The following is a 25,198-nucleotide window of genomic DNA, read 5'->3' as shown; positions in this document are numbered from 1 at the left end:
GTAAGTGTCACGTGGAGTGTCACGTGACATTTCACATTTTAGTGGTACGTGTCGCGTCTATTTGTAAGGGATTTGTAATCAAAGTTGTAGTATTGATAGCCCAACTCGTATCATTTGCCTTATTTTTAAGCTTTCAAAACATCAAAACAGCCAACGGTAGTAATTGCCATTTACTATTCGTATTACCATTTTCTTAAAAACTGGATACAGACAATCTTTTGTATACATACGTCTTCACTTTCTCAAATGTATGCCCTGTGGAAGTGATACAGAAGTGTACCCCGACTTCTCCTTTCTTTTTCTTATGTATTTATTTATATTTTTCAGTTTTTACTATGATAGATCTCTGACTTACAACTGAAGTATTTGCCTCAATATCATCTAAATGATGGACAAACTTGAGCGGAAGGAAGATGACCATAGAATTCTATGACACCCAAAAATTATTTAACCAAAATCACAACCTCCTTAAGTCGCTAATTTCTGTTGTGTATAGAAGCTTTCTCTACAGGCTTCTTCTAAACCCTGAAAGCCACAGACAGGCCAATCTTTGGAAAGCTTTTTATGTCCAATAAATCCACATCACCACCAATAGTTAGAGCAAGCTTTTCCCACAAATCCTGCTGAATAAGACCGCCTACCCTTCCGTGAGTGTTTACTCGAGCCTTCACCAATGTAAACGGAAACAATGCGTGCTGGCCGCCAATAGTGATGGCGGTATCATTGACTGAAAAAGTATGCTTCAGCTCCGCTGCAATGGCAGTTTCCGTCGAGGGGTTCATCACGCAGCAACAAGAAGCTTTCCAAGTGTCAAGCTTGTCATTCCTGCATATTTTTAGGGGAGCCTAGAGCATCAACCATTTGAGTTCAGGTTCAGTCAATAGAGATTACTTTAGAATCACATAGTGGTGGAAAATTATCTTGACTATTACCCAAAAGTTCAAGTCTATTTTTCTATATATCATTGTAGAGTCGGGGTTCGAATTCGAGATCTCTGCTGTTTATACAAAAAAGTTAAGCTAAACAGAAAGGACGAATATTAATTATTTAATTAATATTCTAACACAGTTTCTTTTCTTTTCTTCTTTTAAAAATTTCTTTCTCCAACTTTTCATGGGGATGCTCACATGTTGAAGGAAGCAATAAGGAAGTCACTGTTGAAGCTCAAACCAGCACTGAAGTTGTTGAATGTTCTTGTTGATATGTCAAAGGCGAGATCAGTCCCAAGGGAGAGAAAATCGCTTCCTATCAGCCCCGAGAAGTTGATGAGAGGGTTATATCCTGCTAGAGGATCTGATTTCAATCCAAAGCCCCCTGATATCCCACCATAGTCGCTCAAGTATTGCAGTTCCACCTGTTACCACAATCACGGTTGTCTAAGAATGGATCTCCTGTAATTTATCAAATGCCACTGGCTCAACAAAAGTAAAAAAAATAAATATTGATTTAACGGTTCTTCAGACTTCTGCAGGTAAGGAAGTAGCAGAAAATTCTTACCTTGGCAGAATCGGGAATGGAAAAGTTAAAAAGGGTTCTTAGTCCAGGTACAATGTCCCTAACTGTAAGAATCATGGAAAACAAAAGATAACACTAAACTATCAGACTCAACTTGATCAATTCAATTCCCAACTATTTGCAGACTCAGAATAATTGTTTGTCAGTTGCAGTTCCTGCAAAAAGTTTGATGGCAAAGAAGAGAAAAGTGATGTTATTGTATGGCTTCATAGCTACTTTCTCTCTTGTTTATGGGGTTTGCATCAAATTCTAAGCAAGATAAATTTCATTGAAACAAGAAACAAATAGAATATACAAAGAAGGGGTGAGGTTGAATTTGCCAGCACCAGTAGAATGAATTAATTATCCCTTGTTTAACTTAACAAAATTACATGAGAAGAAAAATGGAAAACTTAGCTTAATCATAGACAGATTAAGAGGCAATTACTTTGGCAGGACAGATCAAGACTGCAGTCAATGCCTTGTAAGTGATTTGCTGGTTGCTGAGCATAGCCCTTGTATAGAAGATCTAGCATAGAAGTAAAAAACGAGTCCATGTAAGTATATTTCAAAAGGGAACCCAGAAATCTAATTAATAAGAAATAATATTAACAAATAAATGAGAAACCGAGATATTGGTATGACCTCTGGCCTTTCTGCCAATATCAAAGTATAAACCCGACATGCTCATTTGATGTTAAAACCTATGGAGATCGAAACTTTTGTTTTTACCAGTTTAATTTAATGCATTGGTTGGCATGAAAATTTATTGAAACTAAAAAGAATCAGCCAAAGAGGAAGTTTCCTTTTGTACTGTCAGACATATTATTCAGTGAAATTTCCAAGAACCCGTTCCAAAGTAATTTAGTGAGTGACCCATAAGAGCCCGACTATGATCTTTGATCTCTGACAGTTCAGCTACTTTGTTGACAGTTTAGACTAGGACTTAGAACAGTAAGGAGGAGCAAAAACAGCAACACGAGGTCTTACAATTGTGCTGAGGCACTAGAACAGGTTGTTCCTCTACATGTTGTCACTTGTCAGTCCAAATAAATACATGTCTAGGGTAATTTTTCCAAGAACGGTACTCGTACTATAACTTTTACTATAAGCCATTTACAAACTGTCAAGTAAATCTATACAATACTTATCACGTTTACAAACTAACGTGGTAGTAATTCACATGGCACTCATTTTCATTAAATGTGGACTGTCACATCAATTTGTAAGCGGTAATACTAAAAATTGCAGCACTTCCCATCATTTTTCTTTTTTCCAAATCTCCACACAGAGTCTATGAACTTCAACAAACAGGGGGTCTAACTCTGTTGATGAAGTTGCACCGAGAGTCGCTGAGGTTCAATGGTTTCAACCTTTCAGTTTCATCCAACTCATTATCTGATGCATATTTTGGAATTTAGCATCATGGAACAATATGTGTGATGGGTCTATTTGCGAATTCCCATTCCCGTTCAACTCTGGCAATCTGCTGCAAGATCTTCGGGTTTATCTGGATCCCTCAGTTTATGCTGTTTCATTGATTGTGATTTGTGAGCATCTTTTGTCGCAGTGAAGAGGGCTGAGGGCCAGTAGAGACTACTCAATATCTGCAATCTCTTCACTTTATGGAGGTTTGCAGATACAACACACACAGGCTCTCTGATGGAAGTTACCACCAGATACCGTGAAAGTTCTCAATCCAAAAGCAATAGGCAAAAAAGTAAAAAAAAACAAAAACAAAAAACAGTTTCCTCATGCTTTTTCATAGGACAGAGTGAAATAACAATATCAATTCCACGGTCCAGATTATGTTTTGTTGCATTTAACATGATGCCACTTCATTCAAAAATTTAAATGATATGATAACTTGTATACCATTAAATATGAGAAATCGAATCTGAACATAAAACCCGATTCATGTATCAACCTCTCTTATTTCTTAGCTTTTCATTATGATTGTATGGCTGCATAAGAGAGTCTTGAGAAGTATGTGAGACCAACAAGAAAGGAGATGAATAATATATATCATATAGTACTTCTTGAAAAACTAGCTAGTTTAATATATTGCAATCACTTTATCTTATATTGCTATTTTTCTTTGATTTCACTTCATGCTTGTTTCTAATTTTTTGGAGAGAAAAACTTAAACTCCTATAATTTATAGATGACTATATATATAGACTTGTAAGGGTCATAGTCATAATAATGTAAGAGTAGAGGGGTCTAATTAGTATATTTTATAGGGGCCAAGTAGAAAACCAAACAATTTATAAAGAAATTTCAAACTTCCAGGGAAAAGAGCATTGGCATTACTTAGATCTCAATTTTTTTAAAAATACCCTAGCTTTAAAAATTATTTCCCAAAAAGAGTTTTTCTTTTTTTAATTATTATTATTATTTTCTCAATTTTTTTTTTTTAAATAAGAGAGTCTATTTATTTATTTAATTTTTTTTAAACAACAAAAGCTCAAGGGGTGGTTTGGCCACCCTTGAGTCATGGGGTAATCGAAGGCCTTTGTTTTTTTTTTTTTTTTTGTGGAGAAACTACACTTATTCCCTCTAAAATATTACTTAATTTGCAATGTCATCCCAAACTTTAAACATTCGCAATTTACCCTACCAATCTACCAAGCCCTTTCATTTAGCCTCCTACTGTTAAAATTTTCCGTCAACTTAGACAAGTAACGCATCATGTGATGTAATATCTCTGTTATGCCCCCATGAAATTTATAAAAATACAACCATGCCCTTAGATTAAAAATAAAATTGTGCCAAAGTATTTATTTTTCCAAACGGTTTTGTCATCCGGATTTTGAGTAATTTGTTGTCTGGATTGCTAAGAGAGCTCATATGAAACCCATCTGCCCAAAACCTGTTCAGACAAGTGGACCCAATGGAGGCTTACTCACATTTACTGTCTCAATTGCTAGCAATCCGAACAGCAAAATTACTAGAAATCTCTATCTGAGTTTTGGCTTAAAGCAGAGTACGTACTTCTCATAGACGGCACTGTTGAATGTTCGGTATATATATATATATATGTTGTATCAAATTAATGCTGTTATTAGCAAGGTGCATGGCAATGATGCTTATAATGTCAGGAATAAAGCTTGGTCCGTGACCAATTCAACTTAATTCATTTGCATTGCTCCCGGACCAGGCTTCATTCCTTACATAAGTTGTCGTATATATCATCGTCCAATTATCTATTGGGCCAATTTTCGCAACAGGTATTTAAATGACTTATTTTCTCTTCCCATTTGTTATTAATTTGAGTAATCAAGTAACCTAACATGTTTATGAACTGATAATTTATTGTCCATTGACATGAATATATATAACAGCGTAGTTATTTATTATATTAACATATACTATAGTCTTATATATATCATATATATAGACTAACGTCCCCAATTAAATCTGAAGATTGAGTAGGATATGTAGAGAGAAATAGTCTCAAGAGGTGGTGGTGGTGGTGGTGGTTGTGGGGCAGGCTCCTCCACTTGCATTTGGGGCAGCTTGTTCGACTTGTTGAAGCAGTTTCAAAATTTCTTGTTTCTTTGCCACAAGTGCCTGCATTTTGGAGTCGATCTTTTCAAGCTTTTGGGTAAGTTTTGCAGGATCATTTTTATCTTCAGCAGGGTTTTTTTTCTTCTTCTCCTTTCCACCTTCTTTGCCATCCTTGTCTTTCTTTTTTTTGTCCTTTGTTTTCTCCTCTCCCTTCTTTTCTTTTCCAATATCTCCATCCTCGTGCTTCTCTTGCTTTTCTTTCTTCTCCTCCTTCATAATTTCCCCCCTGTCCTCATGTTTATCGGATTCTGCTGTCTCCCCCATATTTAAATTACGGCTGCAACAGATCTTGGTTAATTATTTGAGTCAATTTCCTCTAAAAATATAAAACTGGTGAAACTTAAAAGAAAAGATAATGAATTGTAAAACTATATATATATATATATATATATATATATATATATATATATATATATATATATATATATATATATATATATGCATGCAGAAATGCGAGGTAATTAATAAGCTTCTTGCCTATAATAATGGTAGAGTTTTCAAATATGTTATCGATGTTTAGCATTCTCATTGAAATATTGTTTGCTAATTGATCAGATGATAGTGTAATTATTCATTAAAAGAGATCGAGAAAACTAAGGAAAAAGAAGGAGAGATCGAAGAGAAAGAATGGAATACCTGAATCTCAATCACTTGGGCTATTGCAATAAGATGTAGAAATAGAATTGTGTTGTTTACACTATTTATTCTGACCCTCCAATATTCTAATTGGGGTAATATGACAAAATAAGACCCTTGACATATGGCCAGGGATGCAGCTATTTCAACTCAAAGACCAGGTATATGCCTTTTGTTACAATGGTTATGAAAATTAGCATCAACTTTAGACGCTGAGCCACAAACTGTTTGTGAAGACAAAATTCCTTGACTAATTTCTAGGTATACATAATTCTCTCTCTCTCTCTCTCTCTCTCAAGTTCTTTACTACTGACTCTTCCAATTATTCATCCCAAAAGATTTAACTGGATTTCATCTGAGTGACAAATGTATATAACTTGTTATAATAGTTGATCGCGGGCCGAACGGGTGATCCGAGGTATTGGAAAAGAAGGATAAAGGTAAGCTGTGACGACCCTTCTTTTTTTTTTTTAATTTTTATTTATACAAACGTAAAACGAGTCATCACAGTGGCACGACTACATGTCGCTAAGCCAACATATGACACATGTCCCATAACATGCACCTAATAAACACAGTTATATCTACAACAGAATACATCATGATACCATCAATCATAGCGGAAAAATATAACTATAAATAAACATATTGTCTATACAAAAGTGAGTTATAACACAAGTCTAACTGTTTAAGACTTAACAACATATAACAGTTACAAAAGAATGGCTTATTCAAAAGAATACATGACACATACATCACAAGCCATATACAAAAGTATTCAAAATAAGGACATCATAGTCCATCCCACTACGACTGTCGCTACGGGCTTTAATCGTAGTAACTCAAATAGAACTCTACCGGATCATCATCCGCATTAGAAGTACCTACAATCATAGAAATATCATCTATACGATTGTGGTGGTATCCACATTCATATAGGTGAAAGAATGAGTCCACCGTCTCAATATAAAACATACTAAGACTTCAGTGATTTTTTTTTTTTGAACAAATTCCAGAAACCTTCATTGCTGAAACGAAACCCCAAAGGGGATTACATCAAGGTCAAAGCCACAGAACAAATACAAGAGCAAAGAAGTTGAGAACACAGCCCGAAGGCTACATCAGTACCCGTAGACCATTGTAGTGAATAAAGCTGAAGAAACTCCATCCACTAAATCAAGAAAATCCTGGCTTAAAGCAACTACCAAAATGTAGACTATGAACAAAGATACAAGAATGTACAAATACAAACATAAAAAACCAGAAAACCAGCACCAGGAGAACCACCACCAGAGCTCAGGGCGTGTAGAACACGTGCCTACTCCGGGAACCCTTCCAGCATCGAACGACCTCCAGAAGCCCAGATCGACACTAAACGAAGCCAGATATGCAAATTGTGACCCTCACGCGCTATCCCAGGGAGGACACTCCCCGGCGCGTGGCGCAAGAAAACACCGCATAGTTCCGTCTGGTGACTACCGAGACTGGAGGAGGCCGGCGACCACTAAAGAAAAGCTCCTGTTGACAACACTCAGCCAAAGCTTATAGATCTAGCAATAAAGCACAACTCCACCGGAGACCCACCGACATCCACCATGCCCATTGGCCAGAGCCTGGGAATCCTTCTATTTGCACCAACAACAACAAAACCAAAAACAAAACAACGAAAGAAAAACACCAACCTTACCAGATCTAGCTCCGGGAGGGACCACAGCTCCACAACCCTAAGGTTGGGAGAACAAAACATCCACCACTACAGACCAGTGGGATGACAAAAGCCATGAGGGCTAGGGGGAAGACCAGCACCAGGAGGGGGAGACGTGAAGCCTCCTCCCCCCCCCCCCCCCCCCCCGGCGTGAAACAAGCTCAAAGTTTTCTCTCTCTATCTCTTCAATGATACTAAACTAACTGAGTTTTCACAAAAAACCAACATTTCTTTTATTTTTAGTCATGCGAGCACTATATCAACCACAATTTACCAATAGCTAATACATTAAATACTGATTATCCAGAAAACATTTAAAGCATACTACATAGCTGTGAACATATGTAGAAATTCCAATCATCCCTTCTTGGAAGTTCCTACATATAAACCTCTTTATAATAATACTTTTGAATGCTGACTCAGACATATGTGCACATGATCACTCCATTACAGATATCATGTCTACACATAAGTCTTAAGTAAGAAAACATAGCATCTTACTCTTCTATATTAGGATATCATCCTTCAACATAATACTCGTAACACCATCTCTAATCGTATTTCAGCTTCATACCTTGAACGTTAGTAGATCATGTGAACACTAGAGTAAAACTCAATTATGCTAACACGTCTTTCCTGAAGAACAATAACAATCAACATTCTTACTCATAGACATGCCATTACTCACACCTGGGCAGTCATGAATCCATGTACATTCAAGTTCAATATTTCTTAAACATATGCAACTATCCGATAGAAATATACATAAGCTATTTTCATTTAAGGCATTTATGCATACCAATACGTCTAGTAAAAACTACTCATAGCATAAAAACATCACACTTATAAAACAATGTTATATTTGATATGCATAAAACTGGGTCTACTGGGGCTTGGGTCCCCCACGATCCTAATAACTATTGTTTACTGCTTTTTGTTGCTGTTGTATTGCTGTTGTATGTATGCTCTATACTACATACTCTATGCTCTGTACTTGACCAGTATATGTTTCACTACTGTATCATGTTATAAGATCATGTTATTACTAAATCATGTTCCCTTAAAACTAAACAAATCCAACATTTCATTAAACACTTTGAAATCATTCAAATCATAGTTTCTTCATAAAATATAATCAGTTTCAACATGACATGTTCTCAAACAATTTGTATAATTTAAATTCTAACCGCAGTACACATTCAAACACTTTAAATCAATTCAACACACTTCACTCATACATCAGTTCTTAAACATCATTGATATAATTGAATATAATCAAACTATTCAAATTATCCAAAACATATAATTTATTATATGGTCGGTTCGGATTCATAAAACAATATACATTTTACAAATCCATAATATATATAAAAATATATATTTTCTCAGTGAGTAGAATACTCACCTCAGATCGCTTGTACTCCCAATTCCAAACGACTAGCTCAACCGTAATAGTTGATTGCAAGCCGAATGGGTGGTCTGAGGTATTGGAAAAGAAGGATGAAGGTAAGCATAAGAGCTTTTTGGAGTAGGCCTGTAGGTGATAACTTCAATGCTTAAGTCAGTATATCTAAGAGAGATGTAGAGAAAGTAGAGTAGTGTGTAGAAAAGAAGATCATCGATCCCTCTTTACCAATTGCTCAGCCCTTTTTATAGTTGATTTGCCCTAGGCTTCGTGACCCCTGCAAATCGTCACTTCTTTTTAGGATCGCGGGACCGATACTAACGTCCTAAGGGGTGGAATCCGGTTTGAAACCTTGTAGATGTATTTTTATTTAACTAGTTAATCAATCATTATGACTCAAAAGCAATACTCAAGACAAATACAATCAACTTTTAGGGGAAAATACATTTAACCACCCTAACCCCCCCCCCCCCCCCCCCTCTCTCTCTCTCTCTCTCTATATTAAAGTATCATCAGTTTGGCACTTGTAAATCCAATATTTAAAAAGTGACAATCAGACTCCACAAACTAGCTAACCGTGCCACTTAACACCATTCGTTAGTGTTTTTTTTAAAAAAAAAACCGTTCATTTGTTTTTTCTGTCAATTTGGACGGAATTCGCGTCACTTACATGCCCATAATCTGTCCAAAATGCCCATTTACTTTTCTGATGTTGGTTTTTTTTTTTCTTTCTTTCTTTCTTTCTTTCTTTGTTCTTTTTTGAGTTAAATACATCTCCAAAATGGTGATACTTATTGGAAGGGAAAGTGCATTTTCCACAATTTTCAATATTCCAAAAGAGTAATATTATTTAAGTATTTTGGTAAAAGATATAAAGGAATACTTATAATAAGTAAAAAAAAAAATATGTACCAAACGTTCAAATTTAATTAACAAGTGAAAATAAAACAAAAAAGAAAGAAAAAGAAAATCAAGCTTAAAGAAAATAAACTCTATTAGAAATTGAACAGACAAGCATATGATCTCTAATCTACTTTGCCTTGGGATTCCTAACAATTGGGATGTCCGAATTAGGTGTAATTTCATATTTTATTTTATTTTTTTTTAAAAAAAACGAAGATATGATAGCGCCATTAGATATGAATGCATTCAAGTCAAAATACTCTGAAAATTATATCCAAAGGCTGCCAACCACGCAGCATGCTTTTGAAATACGTCGCACAAAATTAAAGTTTTGTACCACAACCAGTGTTTTTGGCCCAGTTAAAAACAGCTTTTTTCTACGGACTTTTCCATCCATGGAATAATGAAGCACTACATCCGAGAGTTTAGATTATAATATATAAAACCATTAAAAATTAAATAGCACCAAAAGAGATTTAATCTAATCTACATCAATTTTATAGGGGATGCAGTAATTAATGGAAAAAAGCTCATAAGATGAATCAAACAGTTGAAGAAAAGATCGCCGTTGGATTGCACGTATCAAAAAGCAATTCGATGGGTTATACTTTCCGCGACACCATTACAGCAAACTGTCACTTGCCATCAACTCCTAGCACTCAATTTTCTTCCTCCTAAACTGTCTTTTTGCCCCCCCCCACGCCTTTCTCTTATTTCAAGCTCTCAATAGTTAGTCAATCAATTCAAATATTAAAAAGAACAAGAAAAAAACACATCCTCACAACTTCCCACTTTCCTTTCAACACGGACAGTTGTTTGATTGCCTTAACCTATCACCAAAACCCACATTCTGCACCCTAAAAAATTGCTAAAATAATAAAATAAAATAAAATTCTCTCCTAATCTCTACATCAATCGATCTGACAAGCTTGGAAGCCTCCTGAAGAAATTTAGACTGGCGGGTGGCATGGGGTCCCGGAACATGGGGTGGCGGAGGTAGTAAAACCCCAAGGCCACGGCTACCATTTTGGGTGGCACCACATAGAGTACTACTGTGATTCCTAGGCACACCCCTATGAACAATTTCGTGGCCCTTGGGTCCCTCCAGCTCACCAACGATTGAACCCTTTCACCTTGGGTTGCAAAATCACCCAAAACTGTTTGGACCCGTGCAGCCAACGTCCTCAACCGATCGTACCGGGCCCGAACTATATCCGACGGTTTTGAGCTTGGTATCGTGTCAAATTCCTCCTCCAGCTCATCCGGGTCAACCGCTTCCGCTTGCGATAAACGGGTATCCATCCCCGCCGGTATCTTCGGTCTGAACCGGTAATACCACACTCCAATCAAGAACACGTAGAGAAACCCGGTGGGGACGATCAAATCCGGGTACCAAACAAGTACCAAGTACAACACGTGGACCAGAACTGTTGTGACCGGGTTCCTCCACCTCCTGATATCGTCCAACCATTTTGCCAACCCCACCGCCCATGCGAGAACCGCCACGATCCGAAACCAATTCGCCTTGCTCTTCCTCATGCTCCATGTGTGCGAGTCCGCGTCCAACATGTACCGGACCACCTCCTGCCCCAGCGGTGGCTCGGCCTTCTGAAGCCACTCCGCCACCATCGTCGTCGCAGCCCCACGCAAAGCCTCCTGCTGGGCCACCCCGAGCGGGCGCAAATAGTGCATTCTGGGGAGCAATGGCTGTCCGTACACTGCGCACGTGTCGGGCAACAACGACGGGCAGGCGAAACGAACGGCCAGCTCGATCTCGCCCAATTTCTTCAACCCGGATCTTTGCAGAACCAGCAAGGGATACGAATTCGTGTACACCTTGTTGCTCTCCAGCGTAGATACCCGTATACGTACCTTGCCGATGCAGTTGTCTCCCCTGTCTTCCGCCACATCAGCAAACATGCGCAAGTTGTCGAAGACCCCTATGGTCAGAACCGTGCAGGGATCGTAGACCTGCCACGTGTACTGCTCGTTCCAACGTGGATCAAAGCTGTCCGGAAAGGTACGAGTGCGGACCCACTTCTTGCCATACTTGGCGACACAGTAAGCGTCCGTGGAACTTTTGCCGGCGGCATTGGTTTTCATGGGAAGCAAGCCGCGAGCGCCTAGGATGCCAAGCTCCAGAATCCCAATAGCCGGCTTCCAAAGCTGCTTAGCCGTGGGCCGAAAGTCGCTGCACACGTGCGCCGCTTCGTCGAGCACGTGATACCCGCCCTCCAAACAAAGGCGCAGATGGATTCTTCCACAGTAGGAGGAGGGCGCACATCCATCGCCTCCGCTACACTCCAGTGCAAACCATTTGGCAGCCACGTAGCGCTCATCCAGCCGTTGCTCGATCGAGCTTACGGGAAGGATGACGTGTCCGAGGAGTACGGCCCCCTTGGTCGTGTGGTCCTCGACCAATACGACCAGGGAGTCATCGAGAGGCTCGCTGGCCACGAAGATGAGGTCCTCGTTCCAGTGGAACGACACATTGTTGTTGTTCATGGACCCTCGCTTGGTTCGTACGGACTGGAACCGTAGCTGCGCTTTCACTCGAATCTCTGGCGCAGTCAAAGGAGGTAGATTTCGAGGAATGTGAATGTCCTGCGCTTCCATTACCGTGACTCTGAGGTACCAAAGCTTCGGCGACTGGTACACCTTCGAGCGCGTGTACGCCACGTACGGCGCGTCGGAGATCCATGCCTCTGGAAATGCTTCGTCCGCTTGCGTACCGATCCAGACGCAGAGTTGGATTTCGCCGGAGACCCTGCCCGGATGCTGACAGGCGGCGCTTCCTTCGAGGTTGTACCACTGAGGAGCTAATGGACTATCCGGCGGGTCGCGTCTGGGCACTTCTCTGAGATCGAGGTTGACACCGCCGAGGTACTGCTCCGACGGCGAGTCCCGAACGGATATCTCCAAGGTCTCGCCCGCTGCATCTGGCCGGCTTTGCCACAGCGCGAAGACGTGGCGCCACTCGGGCGAGTCGGTCGGTTCTCCGGGCCGGTGAGTCCACGGATTGGATTTGACGCTGGTACTAGACGTTCGAATTTTCAGGTACGGGCTGTGGTTCGGCGCGAGGCCACGCGCCTTCACGATCCGTACGAATAAATAATGCATTGGCTCTACTAAATCGTAAGGATGAGCGACCCTCTCCGTTGGCCGGCCCTCGGTGAACCTTCTGGTGATCACTCTAGGAGCGTAATCTCCGTTAGGCCTCTTCACAAACCTGACACCTTCACCGCCTCCGAATCTTCCTGTCTGCATCTTTCTCACTTCCGGAAGTGCTTCGGTCACCTGACCAGGTCCATCCGACTGCGTCAGAAACTCCGAACGAAAATGAACCACATGCGGCTGCGGCGACTGCTCGATGCCTACGACCGGTGGTGAGTGCGAGGCCTCGTGGCCAACGCCCACTGGCGCCGGAATTTCAAAAACCCTGCATTCCTCAACCTTCACAACCGGCGCCTGCTTCATTTTCTCCTGCGGCGGTGGAGGATCCTGCGGCGGTGGAGGATCCTGCGGCGGCGGTGCACTAATCTCGACCAACTCGTCGTAGTAGTAAATCCTCAGGCCAATCTCTCCCCTAATCCAGCTGAACACGCTCTTCTTCTCCAAAGGGAAGTACACCAATCCTTCGTGGCCACGCTTGACGAACTGGGTCCCGTACAGCTTTACTCTGCCGAGAAAGTGGTTTTTACGGCCGCTGCCACTATTGGAGCCGAACTTCTTGTCGTTGAAGACCTCGATCTCGAGCTCCTCGGAGTCGATATGGTCCGGGTCGGAGACGACGAACTCGAGGGACTCGTTCCAGAGGGGGTTCAGGTCGCGGTACTTGGTGGAAGTCCGCTTCTTCTGGCCGTCGAAGTCCGCCACCACGTAAGCGCTGGAGCTGCCCTGCCCATCCTTGGGAAGCAGGTCACGTGCGTCAACCACCTCCACAATGAGCTTCGTGATCGGAAGCGGGTTCGGGTGCGGCGGGTGAGCCGACGTCGTGTTGGTCATTGTCGCATCTTAAACGGTGGGATGGGTGTTGGCGTTGATAGCGGAGAGGATAGAGAGAGAGAGAGAGAGAGAGAGAGAGTGATAGAGAGAGAGAGAGAGGGGAAGGGTTTTACATTGGTTTTGAGGTGAGTGCTTTTTTGAATTTGTGGTAGCTACGAATTTTACTGGTAGACTACTGTTTGGGTTATGATTTTTGCTTTTTGGCAAGGAATAGTAGGATTTTTCAGATCGGCGTAGCGGCGAGGAGGAAGTTGCAGTGGTGGATTATTCCATTCTCTCTCGCCAAGGTTTTCTTTCTCTACTTTTCGGCTTCCCTCCTTTATAGGGTTCGTTATCCACCTCATCATACTTTTGTCTTTTTATTCTTTATTTTATAATTAATTAATTATCTAATTATATTCTTTTGCTGTTTTAACGCCCGCGTCACAAGAATTGAATCATCTCGATCTATTTGCTTTTGTTATTCACACAGATTAAGATCTTTTTCTAATCAATGGAATGGAGTACATTTTCTTATGTCCTGCATTTTCCTTTTCAAATATGGTGTTTTTTTTTTTTTTTTTTCTAGACCGGATGGAAAGAAATTCTTACAACTTAATTTATTAAATTAACATATATTCACATGATGCATGTATTATATGTATGTAAGAATTACATGTTCTATTTTAAAGAAAAAAATTTACGTACTTTGTTAATTTTATTAAAAATGTACATGATAATTACATATTGTGAGGGCATATATCAGTTTAATAGACTTAATTAAAGAAATTTCAATCAACTTGATTTCGAGAAAAAGTTTGTGATATATTCCTAAATTTGTAATGGCTGAGCAGACATTTCAAGTTTTAGATGTTAAGCATGCCTGCATGCAATATTAGAGCATTCTATATGTACTTAACACCTAAAGTTTAATTAATTAGGGAAAAAAAAAGTTTAGTAAGATTTGGAGTTTTGCAAATTCTATCATGGTGTAATCAACCCTTTTTGCACAATAATAAAAGAGTAACGTCATATATTACACTTTCATTCTATCAGTTTTTTTTAAAAAAAAAAAAAACTAAGAATTGTTGATCTAAGAAATTATGGGCAATGTCACATCAGCTTAATGAGATGAGAGCGGAATAGGAGTGTAGTATATAGCATTTTTTATTATAAAATTATAAGAGAAATGATACATATTACACTCTTATTACACTGGACTAATTAATGTTACAATACTCATCAGTCATTCGATTTTATTTTATTAAAAAAAAAAAAATTAATTAATTGATCTAAAAATTGATAGATAATAATACTACATCAATGGAGTGAGACGAAGGTAAGATAAGGATGTATTAAATAATATTAGTAAATGATAATTAATGATGAGTTTGCCAAACTAATGAAACTATCCACTCTAATTGCATATGAACGTGGGTAGGTACCTTGATAATATCCTAAGCCTTCATAGTCATGCCCCATGGCTGAGATGACTCCGCAAGAAGGCACATGATTCCACGGTCCCAACTATGGCCCTCTCCTTTTTGTCAAAAGCACCCACATTTTGAATAAAGTGCTTCAAACACAAAGCATCCCCTTTATTTCTTCTTTGGGGTTCTCTTATTCTTCCCTATGCCCTGTTTTGAGGAAGCCACTAGGCTTACCCATTTTTTCATGTAGTGAAAAGAGAAATTTCATTTCATTTTCCCCCCTAAATTTCCTGAGTATATATTAAACATTGAAAAATGTTATTTTTTATTTTGCTATACATCTCTCATAAATCTCAATCCATTTTCTTTTTCTTTAACAAATAAACCGTTGAAGCAGCTGATCTAATCAACAAAAGATGTACCATAGAAAATAAAATAACGATTCTCTTAAACATTTGGATCTTGAGAAAGAAAGAAAGAAAGAAAGAGGAGAAGAGACGAAGAGCATTTACAATGATCTCTCTACTTTTAGCTTTTTTTAAAAATTTTAATAAAACTCACGAAAGTAAATTTTTAATGCGAATAAGTCAAAAGTTGGCTTCATCAATAAAATATAATATTTAGTTAAAATAAAAAAATATTTAGAGAGTTTCATGTTTAATGATTTTGAAAAGTGGCAACCTAAATCAATTAAAAATAAATTTTTAGAGTTAAATTTAGATAAATTTTGAAAGTAAACTAGTGTGAGATTTTCTTTTAGAATCTAATTTGGATTTGATTTTCATTATGCTGAAAAATTAATATAAATAATAAAGTTTATTATTTAAACTCTGGAAATAAATGATAATTGAATAAAAATTATGACTATATATGGTGTAGTGCATGTAGAGATGCCAAAGAAGCTTCTCCCTCCCGCGTAATGTATAGGTTATCCTTTAGCCTTTTTGAATTGGTGGACTGCTGGCGCGCGGAATCCGATCCTGCATGATAAATAAAAGTAAATTTTGAATTGATGCTGCTATTTTTATTTTTGGCATATTCTGGTGAATGAGCAGTGGATGACATCAAAAGGCTTGTAAACCTCCAAGAATATTCGCTGAAAAGAGGAACAACTATATACCAAAAGTTAATCCTTTTCTAATGACTTTCTCCATTTTGAACCAATCAAATTCGATCTACCATATACGAAATTAATGCAGGCTGCAACTCCAAAATTATGGGAAAATTCAACATTTTCTTTTTTAAACCAATTATGTTAATTAGGAAGCTCGAAACCTTTCAATTATGTCTCTATCTCTTTGATCAGCTATATGTCATGCGCCCAACACCGGATTTTGTGAGTTTACTGGCGAGATTCGACACTTGTGCTCCTGCGTAAAATGTTTTTGACATTTTTCGGTGTTTGGTGAGGGCAAAAATAATAGTCAACGGAAATCATTTTCAGTTTGACTGTTAATTTTTAGATAACGAAAACCGTAAATCATTTTCTGGATTTAAAGTCTTCATTCTTTCAAGCACATTTATGGGAATCCGCCACCGTCGGGCATTGGAGTTTGTTGGTAGCCCGACTCTACTGCCAAATATTCTCGAATTTTGGTATCCGATTGCTGGAATCCGAATTTCGGCCGTTTTGGCCGGAATCTAAAATTTTTTGCCAGATTCAGACCGTTCTTGTCCCATTTTGGCCAGTTTAGCCGGAATCCAGCGACAGCGGTCAGACGTCGCCGGAATTCCTGTAGTGGTTGTCGGATTCCGTTTTACGTTGTTGATGATTTTTTCGTACGAGCCACATGCCGAAAAATACTTTCAGGAAAATAATTTTTTCCTAAAAAATGATTCCGTTGAAAATATTTTACAACGAAAAACATTTTACATCGAAACAAACAGAGCATTATTTCTCATTTTATTTGAAGTTTTGCAGGTCGTGCATAGCAATATCCTAGAGCTGCTTCATTATTGGAAGACGAAGGGCGGGGACGGACATTCTAAAGAAGTTATCTGTAAAGTTATCTCTACTTTACTAATGTGGAGAGTTTGGAGAGAGAAATTTGCGCATTTTTTAGGATCACAAGTCTAATATTCTACGATTAAAATTCTTCTTCTTGAGATCTCTTTTAAATTGGGTTGTAACTTATGTTTCTGATTGTTCTTAATTCCTCTAATCTTGTAGATTTGCTTGATATTTATTTGATGCTCAAACAATGATGGATTCAGGACAGTAGATAGTCAACAATGTCCTTTCCGTATACATTCTTGTGGACTGATAATCAGATTAATTAATTCCTATAATCTGTAAAGTGTTCTTGGATATATAATATATCTATATATATCTACTTCATGTAAACTCTATATTATAATAACAATATTGACATTTGGAGAAAGTATATAATTGTTCATGATCTTATCTTTGTCTGCTCCATATAATGTCTTGTGCATGATATGTGCCTGGTGTATTAAATTTATGCTTCAAAGATTCTAATCTGAAAGCACATGACATAAATCTCCGACAAAGATTATAAACAGAAAACAAAAGGAAAATCTACCAAAATCAAGAATCATGGTGTAAAAAGTGATTCTTGTAACTTGAATCATAAGAATGAGGGCTTAATATAAGACAATTAGGCCCAAATTTATTAGCTTAAGGTTTTGAATCGAGTAGTGTTATGATATTTTATATTATGGTCTTATTGAAAGAAGTTCTTAAAAAATAAATCTCCCATGTAGTTTGAAGTAGGGATGACAATTTATTTTCACGTGCATGTTAGGTTTGGATTGTGTTGGAATATGTGTATAAAATTATATATGTCAAACTTAATCCAACCCATTTAATTAAACATGTCAAATCTCTTAATTCTAACCCGCTAATTTCGTGTTGGATTCTGTCGAGTTATGTCAAAAATTGCTGAAAACTAGTGGCTATGCATTCTATGAGACTCTGCCATTGGCTTTTGTTAAGTTGAGAAAATTCAAAGGAAATAGAAGAGAAAAAGGATAGAAGAGATGATATGATTGTCATTTATTTGGATTTTTGAGAAGGCATTTTTATTCTGTGATTACAAATACGTATAATAATGAGAGTGCAGGGTTAAGAGCTTCATCAATGGCCGATTATTCCAACATACGTGAAACCAATACCCCTAGAGAGAAGGCTAATACAGCTGTTATTACAATCTCCTTATTTCTTTTAAGCATATTTGCAACACTTTTTAAATTAATAATGGAGTGACCATGATTAATCTCCCATTTCTTTTTTGTCTCTTCCGGAAAACCCATGTGGGAATTTCCCTTGCTCTGACGTTTCTCCTCTTCACTTTGGCAGCTGCCATGGATGTTTCCATCTTGGTGGTGCTCATCATCTCTGCTCAAATTGTCATCATTGGTAGGTGGTTCTTCATGTTCATTTTCTTGTGCACTGCCATCAACGTATTCTTTCACAATCCCATCATCTCTCTCATCTTCTACTGCTTGCTTTGGGACAGTTACATGCAGAAACTCACCGTCAAATTGTCCGGTGATCTGATCGACCTCTGTATTTTCTGGCACTTCGAAGGTTTTCTCAAAATAAATATATTTGTCCTCATCTACTTTCCTTTCTCCTGTGACTGTCATCTGGCCTGGGGTATGATCACTTACCTGAATCTTTACGTCTTCCTTCTTGAAATCTAAAAGGAGAGAGAGAGAGGGAGAGAGAGAGAGGAAAAAAAAAAAAAGAAGAAGAAGAAGAGGAGAAAAATCACTTCCATGTTTCTTAATTGCTTTCATCAACAATTTAAATTCCATTGGTTAAAATACAAACTTTCCAACTTTTTAATATGCTGGAAAGGGACACCTATGCTCAGGGATCGTTAAATTATTAATTATTTTTAAAAGCTTAAGATGATAAAAAATGAAGAATTGGTATACAATATATCATGAAGTAAGAGTTTAAACTCACGACTTAAATAGTTATATTCTAATAATATGTTAAGTCATTAATCATTTCAAAAATTAAACTTAGGTGGACGTCATAGGTTTTGCAATGTCAATATTAAATTATCAAAAGTTGCAATGTGGGTATTTCATTTTTCAGCACATTTCAATCCCCTTTACCGTTAGGGTTTTACGTCAACTCAAATAGATAATAGGTGAAATGTTTCTTATATTCCTATAAAATTACGCACAAAAATGTAAATTAAACAACAGAAAAAAAAAAAAAAAAAAAAAAAAAAAAAAAAAAAAAACAACAAAAACAAAGCTAAACCAATTATGGCCATGGGTCACCAAATCCTATTCGTCTTCAGTGAATTGAGATCATAAGACCACATGCTACATTGTACAACCCATCGGAGATTGGCGCGGTCGTGGGTCACATATTCTATACCGGCTAAGGGATTGGTGTACTAATCCACAACAATTTTTCACTTTGTTTTTATAATATTATAAACGAGTGTATTTTGATTATTTTGGCATCATTCGTAAAGATTTAACCGAAAATTCTAACGGATTGAAAGAATTAAAAAGAAATGAAAAATAAAATACCCATATTATAATTTTTTATAATTCAATAATAACATTGCAAAACCCATGATTCTTCAAGGAATGACAAGTAAAATTTTCCATTTAAATTAATATTCTAACTATTTTTCACGAGAAATGATCCCTATACTAATTTCTCACAACAGCCCCACAACAACTGACGTGGCTGGTAATATTTTATTATTTTTTTGTTTTGTTTTCATTTCTTTTTGTAAAAAAATAATAAAATATTACCAGTCACGTCAGTTTGTTGTGGGGTTGTTGTGAGAAATGAGTGTATGGATTTCAATGAAGATGGTAAAATCACTAGCTTGTAAAGTTTTCGATTATGAAGATGGTAAATTAACTCTTCACCCGTAATTTTTTTTTTTTTAAAAAAAAAAAAAAAATTCTTTACAAAAGAATCATTGCTAGCTGCAGCTGTTGATTGGCATTAATATTAACTAGCATTATTTTTTTCTTAAAGAAAAGGTTTTAAAAGTTAGCATGTTCAAGAACAAAGACAACATATTTCATCTCGATCGATCATGCATAAATGAAATTATATCTTGTAGAAACTAGAAGGAACATATATATATATATATATATATATATATATATATATATATATATATACAGATCGAGTAACTAGATATATATATATGTAGATTGATTACCAGGCAGATCGATGAGGAGATAATGGCCTTTTGCGTCCTCTGTCCATCCTGAATAAGGTACAAAGTCTTCAACTATCCGGCTACGTGAGCGTGTTCTCCCAATCCCTCCAACGTTCGCCATGGATGAACTTTATTAGAGATGATACAGATGCTTTGTAATGTTGAATGCAATCTTATTTATGGGTTGCAAGATTACTTCCTTTTTCTTTTCTTTTCTTTAATTTTCCTCAGGTTGAAATTCAAACGGCTTTCCTTGCATGGGGGAATTATACATATTATATGCATTCTTATTCCAAACTTTTCCTGTTGGTGAAGTACTATAGAGTTTTGGGAGGTGGCCGGCCGACGTAGTTTTCCACTGTAAAAGTACATATACTTTGCTTTCCTTGCGTCCACGGCTAGCTTCTTTCGGCGTAGTTTACTGCTTAATTAGGCAATCGCCAATATAGGCATGCATAGATACACTCATTCGCCAATATTGTCTTTGATTGAAGGCCTCAACAGCCTGTTTGAAGTAAAACCATCGCATAAATTGTATCAATTTAATAAAAGCAGTTAAAGAAACTAGCTTCCTCTTTCCCAATTTGAAGGTCAATGAAAAGCTCTCATACAATTGTAGCTTAATGGCTTTTAGTACCCATGCCAGTGGCACAATGAATAGTACCCAACTAGTTTCTATTCTAATATATGTGTGTACTTCTAAACGGTAATGCTATATACCATATCATTATCTCATTATATATGATGGCATGATATTGCAAATGTATCATTAATTTTTTTTTTCTTCTTTTAACATTGATTGATCTCAGAGTGGATTAACAATATTAATTGTCACGTCATCATAGTGAGATAGTAGTGTGATATATAACATTGTTCATCTCTAAAGTGAGTAATATTGTTTTATACTACACCACTCACTAGGCTGATGTAAAAAAAAAAAATTAAAAATTTTAAAAAAAAAATATCCAAGGGCTGATAGGCACTGTCACATCAGCCCAGTGAGATAGAGCTGAAATGTAGATGTAGTATATAGTATTACCCATTTAAAATATGAATAAGTACTCTAGCTAGAACTTCTTTTGATTAAGTACTTTTTGAAATATATATATCATATGTGGGTTCAAACTCTATTTTTAAGGCTCAACATATAAAATATTTAATTAAAATGGGAGGTAAATGACTGAGACAAGGTTCAAACTCATGAAAACATCACAATTTATCCCATGTTTAATCACAATTTATCCAAAAGTTTAAGCTCAAAAAATAATAAATTTAATTATTTAATCAATATTTTAACATCCACTATCCAACGAACATTAGTTCAGTTATAAACAAAGTTCAGTTATAAACAGAAGGCAAGGAAGAATATTTATTTGGTTTAGATTTTTCAAGCGGATCAAATTTTAAAAGTTTTGTTGAATCTGTTTTCTCACACATGATAGTGTTTTGGTTAGCCTAATTAAGGATAAACACAAGATCTAATTACAGTTTAAATTGAAAAAAGAAAATGATATATAATCAGATGAATCAAAAACACTCAAAAATTTAAACCGGCAATGTCGTTATTTTATTTATGAGTTTTTAACATTTTCAGATAAGAAGCCCGAAACCCAAGAGAGGACCATGTCGTAAATTAATATTGGACGAAGAAAGCAAGTAGGCTAAAAACTTGACCGTTGTGGGTGGCTCTCCTCCCTTCCCTCCCTACGTCTCATTTTCTTTCTTTTCTTCCTTTAGATTTCTGGTCCTAGTATTTAAGCATACCCTTGCATGCATAATCCTTTTGAAGCTTTTAGTCGAAGAACCATCCAACTTCCTCGTTGCATTATTTGAAAACAAGCTAAATTTGAAGGCAATGGAAGGTATGAAGCTTGGAATATTGCTGGTTTTCTGTGCTTTGGTTGCAATGTTTCCCACCCTGAGGGCTCACATTGCCGATTTTGATGAGGTGTGGCAGCAGCGGGCGGAAGAAGCCAGGAAGGACGCCCTCAAAGCCTACCACCGAAATCCCGAGGACGTCACCGATCATTTTAACGAGAGAGTCCATGAGTAAGACCAACTGCTTCATGTATGGAGCATTATATGACATAGTAGATGTTTGCATGGAAAGTAAAACTAAATGGTTTTCTGGGAATTGTATGGTTGGGTCGTTAATGCTTTTTGTTTCTTTGTGTTTTTTACCAAATGTAACTTCCATGCAGGGCCATGGAAGGAGGCAATAGCACAAGGAGAAGTTTAGGCAGACACAGAAGCCTGTGTAAGGCTACAAACCCAATTGATCGATGCTGGAGATGCTACAAAAACTGGGGCAGGCACCGGAAGAGGCTAGCCAATTGTGTCATAGGCTTCGGTCGTGGGACAACCGGAGGCAAGGCTGGGAAAATCTATGTGGTCAAGGATGCATCGGACAACGACATGGTGAACCCTAAACCGGGAACCCTGCGCCATGCCGTGATCCAGCCCGGGCCACTCTGGATCATATTTTCACATAGCATGGCGATTAGGCTAAACGAAGAGCTATTGGTGACAAGTGACAAGACCATCGATGGACGTGGGGCTAGTGTGCACATTGGCAATGGTGCTCAAATAACCCTTCAGTTTGTGAAAAATGTGATAATCCATGACCTCCACATCCATGATATAAAGAAAGGGACCGGCGGCCAAATTAGAGACGCAGTTGATCACTATGGCCTTCGCACGGAGAGTGATGGCGATGGAATCTCTATTTTTGGATGCTCAAATATTTGGATTGATCATATTTCAATGTCAAATTGCCAGGATGGACTAATTGATGCCATACAGGGATCCACGGCCATCACCATCTCCAACTGCCACTTCACCAAACATAATGAGGTAGAACGTAGATCGATCGTAATTCCCGCTTCAATGAAATATATCTATTTTCTCAATGAGTTATGAACCGTAATAAGCATGTACGTATGTATGTATGCATGCAGGTGATGTTGTTTGGTGCAAGCAATATATTCGAGGGTGATAAACTCATGCAGATAACTCTTGCTTTCAATCACTTCGGCCAGGGATTGGTGCAAAGGATGCCAAGGTGCCGATATGGGTTTGTCCATGTTGTCAACAACGACTACACTCATTGGCTCATGTATGCCATTGGTGGTAGCCAAGATCCTACCATTCTTAGCCAGGGTAACCGGTTTATCGCTCCTCCCATCGCAGCTTCAAAGGAGGTAGCTAGGCATACTACAAGCCACATACATTAGATGTGTGCACATTCACTTGCATACATTAATTTGACATTATATATGTAGAAATAGTAACATTTTTTCACGTGGGTGGTGTAGGTGACTAAGAGGGACTATGCACCTGAGAGTGAGTGGAGGACATGGAATTGGAGATCAGAGGAGGATTTGTTGATGAATGGAGCCTTCTTTGTTCAATCTGGAAGGCAAATAAGAAAGATGGACAAGAAGGGAGTGATCACAGCAAAGCCAGGGAAGTTCGTGAAAAGGCTCACGCGCTTTGCAGGTGCTCTTAACTGCATCGAGCATAAGCCATGTTAAGATACATAACATATGCATTGTATATAAATTAATAGGGAGTTCAAACTGAACCCTGCAGTTAATTAAAGCAGAGGTTGTAGCAGCAGAACTAAGAGCAAATGGACATAGCATAATCACTCTTATTGTTTTTGTAGTCTCTATTTTGTGTTAGAGATGAGAGAACAAAAAAGAATGGAATTGGGATAAGGGGGAAGATCATAAATGTAAAGATTGCCTGTCGATCGGCTAGTACTACTTTTTTGTTGAAGTTAAATAACAAAGATAGTTCAATAATACTCTTGTAATATGACTTTCCTTTCATACTGTTTGTCAAGCATGGAGGAAAAAAAAAAAAAAAATTCCAGCTTAGCAGATGCGCGCGTGGGGCTTATATGAGGTACATGGTTAAAATGCAGTCAACTTTTCTTCTCTAGTGTTACCTGGCTAAATTTCAAAAGAGCATTAAGTGGTGGGCAACGAAACCCCAGGTAAAAGCATGCCGGAGCCAACATTCTCTAGATACAAACTATTTACGTCGAGTAATATAATTAGAAAATATATATATTTACATAGAGTAATACTACATACTCGACTCTTATTTCACTCCTATCTCATTAGGATGATGGACAATGTGGTGGTGTCTATCATCCTTTATTAAAAAAAAAAAAAATTCAAGCACTAAATAAGCATTGTCACATCAGACCAGTGAAACGAGAATTGAGTATTTAAAATTACTCATTTACGCCCATCTCTTAAAGAAAGATTCTTATAGCTCGAACATGGGAACATTAACTTAGAGTAATGCAACATTTAGATAACCTATTCTCTCGTGAAGTTTCATTTTATTCACAACATCCATATGCTGACATTGTATGCAGTAGATAAAGAACTAGAAATAAAATTTTGAACAAGCCAATGTACGTGGCAACAAGCCAAGGACAAAAAAACTTCGCGGTTTTTCCACTCCGAACAATCAAGGTCAACAACTTCATCCTGGAATTGTGGCTAATGGAATTATGCAGAGCAAACAATGATACAATGGAGCTCAAAATAGGAATCATCGAAAAGATGATGATGCAATATAATGGTTTTTCCATTCGGACATTGCTTAAGGCATCTCAAAAACCAAAAACAATGAATTTTTTTTTTTTTTAGGAAAAAAAAAAAAGTGGTTCAATATGTTTGGGGGTGGCTTGGTTTTTTTTTTAATTTAATTTTTAGAAATTTGTTTGTTTTTATTAAAGATGATTGTCATTAGAGAGACATTGATAATTTTTTTGTAATTTAAAAGAGGACATTGATGCAATTGACAATTTGAAAAAAACATTGACAATCATGTGACAGTTTGAGGGAGTGTGTGTAGTTTCCGAAAGAATTTTATATAACTT

The 25,198-nt window shown here is 37.6% G+C and overlaps 5 protein-coding genes across 5 annotated transcripts; 1 reads left to right on the top strand and 4 right to left on the bottom strand.

Annotated features, from left to right (window-relative positions):
• Positions 1–174: 174 nt before the first annotated feature.
• Positions 175–2,221, bottom strand: LOC133875351 (mitochondrial outer membrane protein porin of 36 kDa-like). The gene is made up of 5 exons (XM_062313463.1): positions 2,140–2,221; positions 1,943–2,023; positions 1,498–1,559; positions 1,128–1,354; positions 175–825 (listed from the first exon to the last, which is right to left on the bottom strand). Exons 1-5 carry the CDS (start codon positions 2,183–2,185, stop codon positions 519–521), a joined length of 723 nt encoding a protein of 240 aa, XP_062169447.1. The 5' UTR covers positions 2,186–2,221; the 3' UTR covers positions 175–518.
• Positions 2,222–4,950: 2,729 nt separating this feature from the next.
• On the bottom strand, positions 4,951–5,265 carry LOC133875142 (protein PXR1-like; the record flags this gene model as incomplete). Its single annotated transcript, XM_062313160.1, has 1 exon — positions 4,951–5,265. A coding segment is annotated over one exon (315 nt), but the record flags the coding sequence as incomplete, so codon positions are not given.
• Positions 5,266–10,263: 4,998 nt separating this feature from the next.
• Positions 10,264–13,992, bottom strand: LOC133875385 (protein QUIRKY). Its single transcript, XM_062313505.1, has one exon. The coding sequence runs from the start codon at positions 13,716–13,718 to the stop codon at positions 10,620–10,622; it is 3,099 nt and encodes a 1,032-aa protein (XP_062169489.1). The 5' UTR covers positions 13,719–13,992; the 3' UTR covers positions 10,264–10,619.
• Positions 13,993–18,144: 4,152 nt separating this feature from the next.
• On the bottom strand, positions 18,145–20,531 carry LOC133876366 (uncharacterized). Its single transcript, XM_062314635.1, has 2 exons — positions 20,299–20,531; positions 18,145–18,789 (listed from the first exon to the last, which is right to left on the bottom strand). Exons 1-2 carry the CDS (start codon positions 20,417–20,419, stop codon positions 18,236–18,238), a joined length of 675 nt encoding a protein of 224 aa, XP_062170619.1. The 5' UTR covers positions 20,420–20,531; the 3' UTR covers positions 18,145–18,235.
• A 1,622-nt stretch (positions 20,532–22,153) lies between these two features.
• LOC133876385 (pectate lyase-like) lies at positions 22,154–23,831 on the top strand. The gene is made up of 4 exons (XM_062314653.1): positions 22,154–22,347; positions 22,500–23,151; positions 23,256–23,498; positions 23,613–23,831. The coding sequence occupies exons 1-4, from the start codon at positions 22,154–22,156 to the stop codon at positions 23,829–23,831; spliced, it is 1,308 nt and encodes a 435-aa protein (XP_062170637.1).
• The last annotated feature ends 1,367 nt before the right edge of the window (positions 23,832–25,198 follow it).

The sequence above is a fragment of the Alnus glutinosa genome, chromosome 8 (genome assembly GCF_958979055.1).
Source record: "Alnus glutinosa chromosome 8, dhAlnGlut1.1, whole genome shotgun sequence".
NCBI classification, from domain to species: domain Eukaryota; kingdom Viridiplantae; phylum Streptophyta; class Magnoliopsida; order Fagales; family Betulaceae; genus Alnus; species Alnus glutinosa.
The sequence above is the reverse complement of the archived record's forward strand: the minus strand, read 5'-3'. Positions and strand labels throughout refer to the sequence as shown.

Bases quoted from the DNA above. Each gene is read 5' to 3' on its own strand.
- LOC133876385 (XM_062314653.1), top strand. From the start codon at position 22,154: ATGGAAGGTATGAAGCTTGGAATATTGCTGGTTTTCTGTGCTTTGGTT. The intron at 23,152-23,255 runs GTAGAACGTAGA...GTATGCATGCAG, and splicing joins ACTTCACCAAACATAATGAG to GTGATGTTGTTTGGTGCAAG. The intron at 23,499-23,612 runs GTAGCTAGGCAT...TGGGTGGTGTAG, and splicing joins CCATCGCAGCTTCAAAGGAG to GTGACTAAGAGGGACTATGC.
- LOC133875351 (XM_062313463.1), bottom strand. From the start codon at position 2,185: ATGAGCATGTCGGGTTTATACTTTGATATTGGCAGAAAGGCCAGAG. The intron at 2,024-2,139 runs GTCATACCAATA...CTTCTATGCTAG, and splicing joins TATTGGCAGAAAGGCCAGAG to ATCTTCTATACAAGGGCTAT. The intron at 1,560-1,942 runs GTAATTGCCTCT...TGATTCTTACAG, and splicing joins TCTTGATCTGTCCTGCCAAA to TTAGGGACATTGTACCTGGA.
- LOC133875385 (XM_062313505.1), bottom strand. From the start codon at position 13,718: ATGACCAACACGACGTCGGCTCACCCGCCGCACCCGAACCCGCTTCCG.
- LOC133876366 (XM_062314635.1), bottom strand. From the start codon at position 20,419: ATGGCGAACGTTGGAGGGATTGGGAGAACACGCTCACGTAGCCGGATA. The intron at 18,790-20,298 runs GTAATCAATCTA...CTCTCCTTTTAG, and splicing joins TCTCCTCATCGATCTGCCTG to ATTTCAAGAAGGAAGACGTA.